The 16212-nt window shown below is 34.0% G+C and overlaps 1 protein-coding gene across 1 annotated transcript in view; it reads right to left on the bottom strand.

Annotated features, from left to right (window-relative positions):
• Window positions 1-1040: 1040 nt before the first annotated feature.
• LOC120782746 (homeotic protein Sex combs reduced) overlaps window positions 1041-16212 on the bottom strand; it is a 54825-nt gene continuing 39653 nt past the window's right edge. The window contains exon 3 of the mRNA XM_040115188.1: window positions 1041-2735. Coding sequence (XP_039971122.1) covers window positions 2428-2735 — 308 coding nt within the window. The 3' untranslated portion in view covers window positions 1041-2427. The remainder of the gene's footprint in view (window positions 2736-16212) is intronic.

Here is a 16212-nt window from a genome sequence, read left to right as displayed (position 1 = left end):
TACTAAACTAGTGCGTTCATTGAAATTGTTTTTGAGACATATTATGTAACTAACCACTTTAATTTCTTTACATGGAATGCAGTGTTTTTATACAAATTGGGTTGATAACTGTGCACATACCACACATACACTTGAGACTCACTTAGCCATCGTATATCAATCGATATATTAATCGCTATTTATACTGATATTGCAAATCACTTATGAAACTAATTTTGCCTTACTAAACTAAGATAAAACGATTTTATTGTAGAAATAAAAATCGGAATACAAACAATTTTCGCTAAATTTTTTTTAAATTAACCTTGTCTTAACTAAATTACTTAATGAAGCAATGTTTTCAATTTGTTTTAGACTATCTCAATATACATATTATATATTTGATACGAATGCACTAACCTTATTATTACCGGGGAATATAATTAGAAGTCTACTTACATGGTCGAACATTTACATAAACCTACATATGTATGTGTATGTATGTACATATATGATTTAAGTACAGTATTTCTCTTTTACAAGTTATTCCTTTGTAAGCAGTGTGTGACTTTGCAGTTTAATTAGCTATTTATTTGATTCTTAATTAAAAGAAGGTATTGCTGTAATTTTTATGTAGCTCTGGAATTCGCTTAAAACGAAATACTTCAAAGTCTGTATGGCTGACAACTTCATATTTACTAATAACATTGATAACAAATATGATGGGAGCGTTCTCTTAAATTTTCACAAAAAGGCTAAATTGAGGATTTGTGGCAAAAGTTCCTAAGTTTGAATATCAGTATTTATATTTAAGTTTTGTCTTATTGACTACTAAACATGACCTGTTTTCCCCGAATTTGTTGTTGTTATTGGTTTATAAATTAATATTTATGGATTATGAAAGGTTTCTGAAATGACGTGTAGTTAAGCTCAGTTGCGAACTTTGCTAGTGGAAATTCACAGAGTCAACAAAAACAATTTAAAGCTATATTATAAAAAATTCAAAATTTAAACAGATACTTTCAATATATACAAACATGAAAATAATTTTACATTAAAAAATATGATTTGTACAAAGATGAGTACGCAACAAATAAAATATTATGAGGTTTACATCCTATTAAATAGAATTAAGTACTGTCGCACATAATATCCGTCAAGACCTCGACACCTTTAAAATTGGCAAAACTTTTTCGCCAGGTTCAACAATAATAGTTTGTTTTTTGAAATGTTGAAGTTGGAGGGGTGCTGGGACCAATATGATTGGAAAAAATTTAATTCAAACTTTCACCAAAACAATTTGTGAATCACTGTATTGTTCTGTACACTGGAGATTAAACTACTTTTAAACTAACACAGCACTGCCGTCGTTGTCAAGCTTCCTTCAATTTTTAGCGTTTATAAATAAAATACAAAATTTATTTAATCAGATATTTTCTAATAATTAAGCTTCCGAAATATACTAATTAATCATCGCAGTTTTGAGCGGACGGCAGTGCTCGTGGTTTTCTTAAAACTAATTGCTTTTCGAATACTGCTTAGAGAATATAGCGGTTTATCATACTGGACGGTTTTCGCAATTTCACGAAAAAGAGGACGAAATGCAAAGTCTTTAGTTTAAAGCTTTGTCAGTCCATTGAGGTACTTATAACTTACAAAGGAGAGGATTTTCAATGTGAACATCATGAATTCACAAGATTCCAAATGAAACGAAATTCCTCTGTTGCTGACCAGTATCATAAACCTGCACGAGCCACTCTCGGAAGCTTCGGTGATAAGTGCCAATGCTCCACGAAAGCTATATTCATTCTTAGAGGCTCGTTGCTTGCTTAACACAAATCAGTTGCATTCAGAAATTATCATAATTGTTCTTGTTTCTAGCAGTCGCTAGCAGCAGCTATAGCAGCAGTCTCGAAGGCATCTACAGCTTTATTGCAACAACAACATTGGCATTTCTCAACAACAATACATATTACAACCACCGACGATTTCGTCCTTGAACTCCAACTCCGTGGTTTCTGCATCTTCGCACAATTGTTTATTTTCGCACAGCTGCAGAATGGAGCTACGTTCGGACTGGAGGATGTGATGATGATGCAGCGGTTGTTGTTCTAAATGTTGTTGCTCGTATTGGTGTTGTTGCTGTAGAAGTTCGTGTTCATGTTGGAAATGCAATTGCTGTGGATGTTCTCTGAAGATAATTTGAGATCAGAACTCTTGTGGATATTTGACACATTCAGCATTGGAAGCGGTCGCAGATGCGAACAGCGAGTTACCGCCGCCAGAAGCGACCCCAACGCCAGCACCGCCACCCAGGGCCATGCTAGAGTCTTGTGTGTTTTGTGTCTGATATCCACCAGCTGCTACACTAGCTGCTGCCGCCGCCTGATATGGTTCCTGATACAACTGATTGAGTCTCTAACCAGTACCCGAAAAGTGCCACGCGTCCTATGCACTCAAATGGGCAAATTGTGACGGATGAATATCGAATTGATGATAAGGGTGGCCATAAGGACCCATGTGATATGGTACAATATTCATAGAAGCCATCTTGTGCTCTTTTTTCCATTTCATTCGTCTATTCTGGAACCAGATCTTGATCTGTCGTTCGGTGAGGCATAGCGCGTGCGCAATTTCAATACGCCTTCGGCGGGTCAGGTATCGATTAAAGTGAAATTCTTTCTCTAGCTCTAACGTCTGATAGCGGGTGTATGAGGTCCGTTGTCGTTTCGTCTCGCCATTGGCATTAACAGTACCTGTAATGAAAAATAAAAGAAGGGTTCCATTAAAATAATGAAATGTATTGATAATGTAAAGGACGGAAATGCGAAATAGAATGAGTGAAAGTGGCGGACTGCCAAAATCACCTAAATGGGTTCGTGGGATCCTTCGTATCCTCGTAATGCTGAAAACCAGTCACTTTTTAGTAAAGATACATATACATATTTATATATACACTTTGAGAATTTTATGATACTCAAATATGAGCTCAGTGAAAGACCCCAATCAGTAAAACATTCGGTTAAAAGCGACATTTGTCAACTTTCCCAGCATTTAAATAGAAAACAAAGCGATTGCGCGTCTGTTATTCTTCTTCTTCCTTGTGATATTGACTCACTGCCACACATTTCTTAAACACTGTTGCATTTATTTTTGATTCACTTCGCAACTACAAACGTATTTTGCCTTCCGTAGATGCTTTCCACCCCTTGATTAAAAAGCCAATCTTATGTGTATGTAACCAGAAAATGCTTCAGTAAATGGTAATTTTCAGTAAATATAAAATGAGGTGAAAACGGTAATAAACAAATAAAAAAGGTTTACCACATGCCACACTTCACGCCCCCTCATTAGAGTCGACGCGTCTTGTCCTCTTCTTATGGTAATAATATGGTTAATAATAATAAAAAGGTAAATGTCGATATTATCAGCCGCACATGAGCGACTCTAACTCTACGGCAAACCTATACCATAAGGAATGAATGCTTTACCGTGTTGTTTTGTGATTCATTCATTGATGCAATGTAGTTAGAAAACTACGAAAACTTAAAGAGTAATCAAGTCTTTAGTCTAAATTGCGCCTTGACACGTGATTTTTTGTGAAAAGAGCATCGTGTCCAAAGTCGAGAAATCGCAAACCATAAATCGGGTGGTACGCGCCCACCTTATGGGTTAAAGGTCTTTCATGTATCAATCTGATGTATTTTCAGGTAGATGGATTATGATAGTATCTGTCAAATGGATGGAAAGACACTCTCTTTTATGCCAACTATTAAATGTTATACAGTCAAAATTAACAGAACTAGTTTGCGTTTGGTGCAGATATTGGTGTAGGTCTAGATGAGTAGGTGAAGAAAGGTTGCACTAGCTTCGCTAGTTTAGATCAATTTGGAGTATGAGTGATTGTCGTTGGTGCGATGAACCTCTCACTTTGCAGGGTGTATTTCAGATAAAGAATTCTAATTGTCGATTACTCAAATGGCTGTGAACGCCTGCTTACGCCTTCCAACACCTCTGTGTAAGTATGTGATATAAAAAACCAAAATGTGAAAAATAAAAAAGAGCAAATGAGACTATGAAAAAAGGCGAGCGATTATATAATGTATTGAATACATACAAATGTATATCGAGCATAACTCATGCATGTATAATATTTGCTAATAGAACATGTTCATCAGCAGTAAAGCTTCGACACCGCACTTTAGTGTTTTAAAAAGTGCTTTAAACATAGCTTTGTATGGACATGTGTAACCAACCTGGTCTGCAAAATAGTAGTTTTTATGTTAAGCTTGTACACTTATTAGTTCGAGATTATACAAAATGGTTTTTGGGAAGCGCTTTTTCGATTTTAAGCAAACAACGTTCATGTGAATTAAATCATTTGCTGATATAACAAATTGAATTTACGTGTATGCTTGTATATATTTGTACGCTTACTTCACATATTTATATCATATCATCGACAGAATAAAGAAGCATTTATTGTGATGTTAAAATAAATTTATGACGTTTTGTGAATCCTCTTAAAATTTCGGGATTTTTTCCATAAACTCAATAATTATGGTATTTCGTGTTTTATTCTTATGCTTTCCCCGTTACGCATAAAAAAAGTAACCATAAAACAACTTAATTTTTTTCCATTTCAATTCTGCCAGCAAGTATTTTGTGCTTTGTTTCTGATAATGAACCCGATAAAATTCCTATTTCGAACATCAAACCGAGAATATCTGTATTCATAATATCTACTACATTATTTCATCGGTTCCAATTTTAATTCCGGCAAATATCGGATTCTACGTCGGCCCTGTAAGTCTGGTAAAGTAATCACAAAACTATGTTTGGTTTAATTTTTTATGGAATAAATATATATGTACATATGTATTATGTAAATGTATGAAATATCGTACACTAAATACAAATGGGTTACAGTTCGAAAAATGGCGAATGTTTAGGAGGCAGAGGACGCAATTAACACCAAAGTAGACCTAACGGTGATTTACCAGATAATTAAGATAGTGATGGCAATGGGATTTCTTAGGTAGATAAATAAATTGAAAAATATTGATTTTGAAACCTTTTGAGTTGTGACTGTTTTGTAGTCGGTATTTCAAAACAATGCAAAAACTTATCACATTTTTAAATTCGACTGAAGCGTATTTAGAAGTGTAAGAGATACCACAAATGATTTACTTTAATGTGAATTGTAAGAATATACATATGTATGTGTTATATATGTGTTTATAAAAAATCAATAAAAAGCTGATAACGGTGTAGGTCTTGTAAATAAGTAAATAGCCTTGAAAAGGTCACTTTCTCACATGTGGTAGCAATCCACGCATGTGTACATGCTATATGTACATACATATGTATGTTTGTATGAACATTAGCCGGGCTTTGTTTTGACGCCAAACCGCCAAACATGTCGAAGCATATCAATCAGAGGGAAAATCTAAATGGAATTTCCGATTAAACTTAAAATTAATTACCACTCATTTAATTAAGGTGCATTTGAGTGTGGCAACCGCATCACGTGTATATGTGTATGTGTATACAAATGCACATGCCATAGGGAGTTGTGCAACGCGCAGAGAAAGAGACGAATGACGAAACGAGAAACAAAATTAACGCACACGCCTTTATTGCTATGAATTACTCTACTTTGTGCACTATTGCATATATCCGCACACCTACACATATGCATTATAGTTATTTGGTGTGCACTCTTAGCATTTTATTTCTTTTATAAAAAGACATGTGTGGGGACATGTCAAAGAGCGCGCCAAAAATAGTAAATGAAAATGGAAATAGAGAGAAGGAAAGTGGAAATATTGCTACGTACACATGTTTATTGATAGAACATATGCCCCAGCCGGCATCTATGTGAACGGGTTAAAACTAATGACCAAGTCAGCAACGTGTAGACAGTAACCAGACGCTTGGCAAAACAATCGGCGAGCAGACAGAAGAAGCAAGAAGAAGATTGACAACAACTTCAGTGGTCACAATCAGCGGGAGCATCTACATATTTACTTGTGGTATGCGGCGTGCACCAGAACTACAAGTTCATCACTCATTCGCTGTTGTTCGTTGGAACTGGTGAATATCCGTCCGCTGTTCGACATACATATCCACATACATACATACATATATACTTATGTTATATATAAAAATGATAGAAGGCTATTATTAATTCTAAAGGCGAAAAAGGGGAAAATTACTTTATTGGTATTTATTTAATAATTTTAGGATATGATAGGATTGAATGTACAAATAAAAAGTTCGGAAGAGCTAAGTTCAAATATGATATTTCATTAAGTTTGTTATAGGCCATGGACTCACTTATGTAGTTGTATTGGCATATTTTATTTCCCGTCAGCGAAAATTATTGAGTTGATGAGCAAAACGTCAATCGGAGGAACGGAATTCATTATATTTATTAAGGATATGAGGCTTAGACCAGTTCTTTACATATTTAGCACTGAACCACGATGTTTTCAAGAAAACTGGTGCACTTAATTTCATTAAAATATCACACATTTTACCAACATAACTGTTTAAACTCCGGTGGAAAGGAGAGTCTTGAGTTGGGAGTAGGTTAGGTTTATTAAGATTTGATATTGCGCAGGTACAGTCGAGTATACACGCTGACCTATGTGCGTTTGTTAGAATAACGAAAATCAATATATGTATGTACAGAGCCGGCCCGAGAGAAATTAACACCCTAGGCAAAGGCGAAATTCTGCGCCTCTTCTAAGTCTACTGTGTCTTAATAAAAAAATTATAACCTTTGGAAATTATAGAGGTCTTTTTTAAAGATATTAAAATTCTGAGGTACACTTACTACATTTGAAGATGTTCCAAATACAAATTTATGTCTGAGAGCTTAAAGGCTGTGAAAGTTTTAAACCAAAAATAAAAGCAATTCAATTCAATTATTGCTTACGAAAAGGTGATACATTATTAAAATGGACGTTCGTTTTGATTTATAGTATAATATGATGACAAAAATTAATAAAAAACTCTCCGTTTCCTTGCGGTCAGTAGTTATCAAGAATGCATTTTGAACATGTTTACTTTGGGTTGGCGCAGACTACGTTAAGAAGGTTTTAATTTTTTGCGTTGTGGATAAAACATAAATGACTGAAAAGGAGAGAAAAGTTTCCAAACGTTAATTTAATTAAATAGTAGATTGTATAGACTCTTTGTGTTCGAAACACTTCCCACAGTTTCAAAATGTTATATTTGTTGTTTCCAAATTGTAGCTTGCCTCGTCCAGCTTTGGGATTTTCAACTAATTTTTCACATTTCTATGTATTTGTACAAAATAATTGATAAATATAGTTTAAAATTATAAATAAAATATTTTTTTTTACCCTATTAACATTTTTACTAAATAAAGGCGGTAATGTTCATCTACAACTGCTTGGTAGTAGTTGAAACGTCAATGCTACTGAGACAGAATTGAAAACCGTAATATGTATCAAAGAGAACATTTCAACCCAAACTTTTTGGACGAGCTGAGTTGATATCGATAACACCGAATTTCAAAACTTCACCTAAAATGCAGTTGGTTTGAAAACCGAAATAGTTGCCATTATTATTAAAATATTTATTATTATAAGTAGTTCAACAAAAAAGTTAATTATTTAAATATTTTCGTGCATTTAATTTAGAATTAAAAATAGATATAAATATTTATATGGGGCTAAGGCAAGCTTTAACCGAGTTTTATATTTTTTTTTAAATTTATTTTTGTTGTTTGTAAAAAGTCAGCCATATAGGCACTGATGGCCACATCTTCGATACCTGGGCGCATAAATAGTTTTGATCCTATTTGCAAAATTTTATGAAAGGATCAAACGGAATTGAAAATTGTGATAGATGGAAGTATGTGTGGTTGTGGTCCATTGTGAGACTTTTCTACAATATAGTTAACATAATAAAGTCATAATTTCATAAATTTTCACAGGTGCAGAAGAAAGGCGGCTGGCCAGTTGTCTCCGAGCACATGTGAGTGGCGCAAGCCGAAAATGCAGCGTTCGTTAAAGCAGAGGTACGCGATTAAATTCTGTGTGAAACTCGGTAAATCTGCGACAGAGATGTTTGATATGATCAAGCAGGCTTACCCAGATGTTGCTTTAGCAAGAAGTGGTGTGTTTTGGTGGCACCAGGCTTTTTTGGAGGGCCGGGAAGAGGTCGCTGATGAATGAGCAAATCCAAGGTAAAAACGATGCTCAAGAGATTCAAACGAAAGGTAAATCGGGTCCGACTAGACATCACAGCCGAGTGGAAGTTGCACCACGACAAAGCCCCGGCTTACACCGCCTTTCTTGTAAGCCGTTACCTAACCAAGGCCGGCATCCCAACGCTTTCGTAGCCGTCCTACAGCCCAGATGTGGCCCCCGGACTTTTTTTGTTTCCTTGCCTGAAAAAGCTGGTGAAAAACAAGCATTTTGAGCAAAGTGGATCCAAGCAGCACGCACCTCGGCTTTCAAGGCTACATAATGCGGAGAATGCCTTCCGTGACGCCTGCTACGCTTGGAAATCCCGCTGGCAGCTGCATCGACGCAGAAGAAGTTTTTGGAGAGTTGAAGCGATTTGTTCAATAAATGTTTTTAAATCGATATACCTTAATTCGTGGCTTAGTTATATCCTTTTATACTTGTAGATTTTCGCTTAATGGCATTTGATAGACGTGGTAATGGTTTATTTCCGCCCTTCTGCAATTACCAACTACTTAGAGAACTAAGGAACACGCGTACTAAGTTTCGTCGAGATAACTTAATTTTTACTCAACTTGCCGGACAGATGGATAGAGAAACAGGCACCTGACAAAAAATATATAATAAAGGAGTTACTGTAGAACAAAAGAAACACAAAACAAAATATCTGGCTTTATGTCCGCATGCAAAGAAGTTCAGCTTTTATTGAAGCATTTAAGTTACTGTATAATTTAATCGATATATTTATATACATTGAATCTTCAGTAAAATTATAATTAACATTTTTCGTCAACAAATTTCATATATTTTTCTATTAATAAACGGTTCGGAAAGATTGCATGCAAATTCCGTCATTTTCGACTTTTAGCTCACTTATTTAGAAAAACTTAAAGTCTTTGGTTTAATTGAGTGTAACCTGAAACCACTATTACCAACACAATGTGAGTTGCTGCACCCAATCAAGTGAGCGTACTGCGAGAGTCCCACCAAAACGGTGTAAACATTAGACAAACTGTCAGTTAGGTTTTCAAAAATTATTGAAAATCTAATATTTCTTGTTTTCCATTAAAAGTTTTTATTTTTTTCACATAAACCTACACATTAGGAGAGTGTTTGCGAGATGTGTGCATAAATATAATAATACATGTTTGTGTGGATTGTGGCTTTGCTATATTGTCGTTATGACCACAATAGTTGGCGTAAATGGACGTGACAGGTAACCCGCTTGGTGGCAAATTTACCTTTATGTGCTTTGAACGTACAGATGCACATACACATCTACATCTCAGTGTATTTGTATACAAGAGTGCAAAATAGTAAATTGTATTAGATACAAAAGTAAGAGAAAAAGTTGGTAGACGTTTGCGATTTAATATTTATCTTGTTGTTTTGTATGCGGGATCAATTTCTTAATGTTAGATTTTTAGATTGTAGGGCATATGTATGTATGTATGTATGTATGTACATAAATCAATAAAAGGTACATTAAAGCACAAGTTTTGATACTCTGATGACCTATTATTGCAACTTAAAGACGTTGGAAACTGATTATCAAAATGGGGCTTGATGTAATTGCAATTTGACTAGTTTTGCGTTGTAAGTTAAACGTTTACTCATTTACATGCAGAGCATCTGTTTTTATACCCTGAGCAGGTTATTTTAAGTTTGTCGCGATGTTTGTAACACCAGGGAAACGTCAGAGACCATATAAAGTACTTCCTATATAAATGATCAGCATGACGAGCTGAGTCGATTAAGCCATGTTCGGCTGTCCGTCCGTTTGTCTGTATATATGCAAACTAGTTTTCAACTATAACATATTAGATACAATATACATACATACAAACTGAATGAGCTTAATCAAGTATTCCGAAGGAGTTATTCAGATCGAGTCAACAAAGCATATATCTGACCAATCAAAGTTCTTATTATATTAAGGAATCTGAACATATATATGTATATACAAATGTATATATTGTTATAATATTACGTAATATATGATGCTAGAGTTAAATTTGTTGAAATAGTGGGTTTACTTTGAAATACTTTTTGGTCCGACCCATCTAAAAAGTTAGGTTTTGAAAAGTACATACACCACAATAAGTGCAAAAATACGTCTTAATGAAAGCTGCAAAGTTCAATAACTTCACTCAGACAACCTATGACGTATACGAGTGTTGCCAAAGTAAATCAAATATAATGTAAAGATAAAGATAATATATTTACATATATACATATATATATATATACATATATATATCTTGCCATACAAATTTAAATTGTGTGATATATCAGGCGCTAAGTAATTTGTTATAGCCTATTGCCAATGGTTGCAAAACAAATCTGTCATTACCAATCGCTGCCGCTGTCCCCAAAAGAGCACGATACAACACTGAAACCGTTGCAGCAATAAGCATAGTCATCGTAGCATCACAGCCGCCTAGCCGCACAGCACCTGCCTTTTTATATCACACCACGCGCTGTGCATGTTGTTGCTTTTTGACAGCGTCAATGTCCATTTCAAGCGTTTTACAACTTTGTCCCCATTTCTTAAATACCATAGGACAGAATGTGTGAAGCATTATATTAGGGCAGCGTCTGTCTGACATGTGCATTTTTTGCCTGCATGCATCAGCGAAAGAGATCCAAAACTTACTTTAATGCTCTGGTTAACTTTTATTTTAATAACAAGTTAGATTCTCCGCTTCCTATTGTTATTAGTGCCCATGACAATGTGGAAGTTGTTGGGAGATTTTTATATATGTATTACGGTGCTTCATTTTAATTTTGTGTTATTTTTTCGCAGACAAATGAAAATTTTCTTTTTTATGTTAAAAACAAAAATTCCCTGCAAATTTGAGTCCTTAATTTTGACTTTAGGTACTTCCTTTTCGATTTTTTTCATTTTTCACCCATTTTTGAAAAAATCAATTTCACATTTGTTTTTTTTTTCAACACCAATTATTGTATGTATCATTTTTTGATCAACGAAAAAATAATAATTTATTCAAATTTAAGGCATTTTCAAGGTCAAACAGATTGGTAAATAGACCAATCAATGTAACTTCTTAGCCCTCTACGTTAGGTAAGACCGTAAAAACCGGGTATAGTAATTCTGATAGGTTTGAATAAAAAATGTATATAAGGTCAATACGTAAACTTCATTAAAGCCTCAATTTGTTTTTTCTTTTTCGTGAAATTTCGAAAAGGAAGATCTTAAAGTCAAAACTATAGGCTCAAATTTTCAGGGAATTTTTGTTTTTCAGCATAAAAACATCATTTTCATGTTTCGCCGAAGAAATAAAAAGAAAGTTGAACCCAAGCACTCTAAAATGTGTATATATGGTACATGAAACAAAAGTCTTTCTTATATACGAAAGCTTACCAAGGCCGAATTTGAATGCGAAAATGCTCAGCCACCACTGTTTCAAATGAAAAGCGCCATAACTTCAGTAAAAAGTATGTGCAAGTTACGTAGAAGTTCATATGAACCAGTATGTTGGTGTAAGACAAGTGGCTAGCTAAATTCAACTCCACATAACTGACAGCAGATTAACATATCAGTTGACAGTTTTAATCTAAAACTGCTGATCCCGTTTGAAACATATGCAAAATTCGTACACGTATAAAAATTTATAAAGTGACACAAGACAATGCCAAACAGCGACAACAACAATATTATGCGGCTCAGCAACAAGTTGACAAGGCACAATGCCTTTGTCTCTTCTTCGAATGGCCAACAGTAAGAATATGCATATAAACACAACGTTGTAGAGCAAATGCTCTTTATTTATGTACAACTTTTGGCAGCGTTCACACAATTTCTTTACACAGTGACAGCACTCAGTTAAAATTCAAAGCGCAGCACCAAAATGGATCAACAGCATCCGTTTAGCGATCTTATTGTCCGGGATCAGTTTTTACCTTGAATACACCAGCTGTGCTGTGTGGCAACACTTGTTAGCAACTCTTTGAGTCATTTGCAATGAATATGATAGGCGAAGGAGAAGTAGGGAGTGCAGCGAGAATTGGCAATTCAAATTTGAAATTGTATTTTTGTGTATCGATTCTGCGCAGTATTTTGCATGCCTTGAGGAATTTCTAGATGGTATGCAAAATAACACAAATATCGGCAACAATGATGACAGCCAATGTAACTTATTGAGTGACATGGAATTAGCATAGGATAAACGGGGCCCAAAACCAGTTTTCCAGACTACGCGAATTGTAAAATTCTTTGCTTGAATAAGTGAATTTGAGAGGAATTTTTAAAGAAAATTTGAAAATCTAAGAAATCCAAAAATACAGAAATGATTTATTTCTGGTGAATATAGAGGCTAGAGCATCGTTACGATATTGTCGTTGGTCAAGAATTCATGAACAAGCAACGTAGTGTGAACTTTTAGAAAATAAAAATTGCAAAGCTCATAAATATACGAATAACTTTAGTGGCTGCTATAGACAAAGTAAAAAATGAACACAGCTGAAATTTGTATTGTTATTTTCTGAACGCACGTCGTATATTTGTAGATCTAGAAGATTACATTCAATTTCTTATAGTCTGCGAGTTTTCCCAATATACCATATACGTAATAAAGACAAACTCTTCAGAACCTGAATTGTATGCTGGTAAATAACCCTCAAGGCGCCCTCTGACCAAAATGGTATAACTATTGCCAATATTGGATGAATAAAAGTTGTAGTTTGACCTTTTACACAAACTATTTATACATACATACGTATATACTCATATAAATAAATTTAGTAACTTAGCACTTAACTAATATAGTAAACCAAATATGGCATAAGGAAATGTTTCAATATATTATTATTTAAAAAGCTTCGACCTTCTTATAATTGGAAGTAAATATATATTTCAGCTAAAGTGAGTCGTATTATTTCGTGCAAAATATAAAAAAAAATCGACTGTAACCACCGTTCAAATTCAATTAAAACCCCACAATTATTTACGAAATCAAGAAACGTCGCGACTCACGTTGTGGTCTCAAAATATTTCTGCAGTGGTGATAGTCTTTGATTGCCCTTCTTTTATGAAAGTAAGGTTAAAGAACTGTCCGATGTCATACAAGACAACATATCATAACTTCTTAAGCAATATCTCAGAAATGAGGTAAAAGGGTTAAAAGTCTTATTTTATCTTCTTGGCAGATATGTAGGTCTATTACTCATTTTTTATTGTTCGTTTCAGTCCGAGCTTACTATTTCATTACTTATGAGTCTGTAAATATTCAAGGAAAGATCGTTTATGAAAGCCAAAATTCCTCGTCTTTCATTTTCCCTTGCAATATATAAGGAGATCTAATATGTTTTTCCAGTTTCTCAGAAATTTAAGAGTATTTACTATACCTTAATATTAATATGTACATATACCTATATACGATAAGCCAATTCATCGTCTTATGGTTGCAATTTTCTTTAATTGACAAACAAATTGCATCACGAATGGTTTTTTGAATTTTATTCGGTATTTTTACTTAGCTGCTGACTTCACCTTAGAGTGTATAAGTGTGTAAGTATGGTATTTAATAACAAAATGAAACAGCTAAAAGCAACAACTAAAAGGCATAAAAAATGAATAGAAACATCGTCAGCGAACGTGGCAGTTCTTTTGGTGATCGTAAATAAAAAACTGCAGGTAGGTTGTCACTTTTGCTTGTAATTGTCATTTGTCAGATGTGGTGATATCTACAAAACTTTAACATTAAGCATAATGCATTGCAATGAATGTTTTCATTCTTGTTAGTATGGTGTCGGCGGAAAATATATGTACATACGAGTAAGAATATACGTGCATATTTTGCATATAACATAAGTTCCGTTGTCATTGTCATTTCATAGTCGACGCTGCGAACAACGTGTGCGGCCGCAAGTACTAAGGTTTGGAAGTTGACCCATCGATTCGCATTAAAGTTCATGAAGTATTTAGCACATTTATTCAGTGATGCCAGATAGACACACCGTCCTCACTTGATTGATTTACTAAATATTACTTTAACTTGAAGACTATTATATTTACACAGAGTTTGTTATACTTTCCTGGAATCAAAACTAAAATTTTTGAAAATATTACATTGAATGTGTAGAACTCCGAAATGCAAAGTATATTGATGGAAACTACTTAGAGGTTTAATACTACCTATATTCATTTATAGTAACCTGATAAATATTAGAAGAACTTCTAACAAACAATTAGCAATATAGTATACAGTTATGATAAGTATGTTCGTTAGGGCACTTCGTAAAACATTTTTAATTTGTTTATCAAGTTAAACTCTTTGAAATGTTGATATGCTGTAACAAATTCTCACCAAACATATACATATATCTTATTTTTATTATTTCTAAAAGTTTATTTTATGTTGCATCTCAGATAAATAACATAATTAAAATTCTTACAAGTTTTTACAAAACACGAATATTTTTTATTTTTATACTTTAGCAACATGTATGCTATAGTATATAGTATGTAGTATAAAGTGGTAGAAGGCCAACCGGAAGTTTGAAAATTGTTCTTTAGGTATATGGGATTTAAAACATGTATTGTTCCGGTTTTATAAATTTTGGCAATACAACATATTTTTGGCATGCCTCATACTAACAATATGCTTCCTGACTTTCATTAAAGTACACTTACCGTCACCAATATATATGGAATAAGGTCAGCTGGACGTTTCGAAGTCCTGAATATCATTTGTATGGGGGCTAGGGCAAGTTCTACCTGATTTTAACCATTGTTATTAGTAAAAAACGCTCACTCGTTTTCATTAACATTACTCATATATCGGAATTAATCTCTTTATCGCAGCTGACTTTTATATTTCGGGATTCGAGAACAAAAACAATTTATTGTTTTTCAAGAAATTCTTAATTAAGATCTATGCATTGCTGCATGCATTTGAACCAACTCTAAAGCAATTTTGATGCTCTGATTGAGATATCTCCAAAAGATGGGTTTTGATCGCCTGGCCTGTTAGTTTATTTTCTCGTACGGAAATAAAATCAGTGGCGAGAAGGTCATTCGGTGCCATGTCAAGACATTACGGTGGATTAGTGCAGTTATTTCGTACCATACCATCGATAAATACATGTCCTTGATGGAGCTTCATAGCCAAAAATTTAATTAAGTCCATCGATGCATTGTTACTAACTTAATCCAAGTCGAAAGTTGTAAAAAATAATCGTGAGAAAAATCCTTTTTTTGGTCGAAGTATGTATAACATCAAAAGTCAAAATTTAATCAAGTTATGAGTTTACTGTTATTGTTAATGCTGTCAAATCCCGAAATATAAAAGGCAATCTACGTAGTTTTTAGCAGAGCCGTTATATGGCGAGTGGACGGTGTTATCATCCGATCTCAGTTATGGCATTTTATAGGTAGAATTAGGCCCATCTACGAACAAGTTCTCACTTTTTTCCAGGGAACTCGTGTGCCAAAACTATGTATTATACTCTGTTCCAACATATTACAAGAGTATAAAAAATTGTATACAATTTAGCTGTGTTTGTATTTAATAAAACAGATTAAAACAGATATTTATATTACTACTACCGTTAGATAATTTGTACATTTCAATATACAATATATGCATAATATCTCATTACAGCAGTAAAATCGTCTTCTATATTGGATCTATGTACATACAAGTAATTATTACATTCTTCTTGGTTTATGTAACGGGTTTGTTCGAGTCTCCATTCTATAAATATAAGTGGACACATACATATGCCTGTGACACAGGTCACGTTCATAGGTAATTGAACCATAAGAGATATTTTGACTTGGCACAATGTTAGTACATCGCATGAGTAATATCAACAATAGTTAATATTGTAAATTCTGTTGGCCAGTTTGAATTAAAAGGAAATATGTCGAATAGTCTAAAGGATATGTTAATTTACCGAAAACCAGTTCAGAATCGGCCTTATAACTAAGGTTAAATTGATGTGTATCATTTTGTTTTCAGAATGGTTTTTAGAGATCAAGATTACT

Source organism: Bactrocera tryoni, chromosome 1 (genome assembly GCF_016617805.1).
Source record: "Bactrocera tryoni isolate S06 chromosome 1, CSIRO_BtryS06_freeze2, whole genome shotgun sequence".
Lineage (NCBI taxonomy): Eukaryota > Metazoa > Arthropoda > Insecta > Diptera > Tephritidae > Bactrocera > Bactrocera tryoni.
The sequence above is the reverse complement of the archived record's forward strand: the minus strand, read 5'-3'. Positions and strand labels throughout refer to the sequence as shown.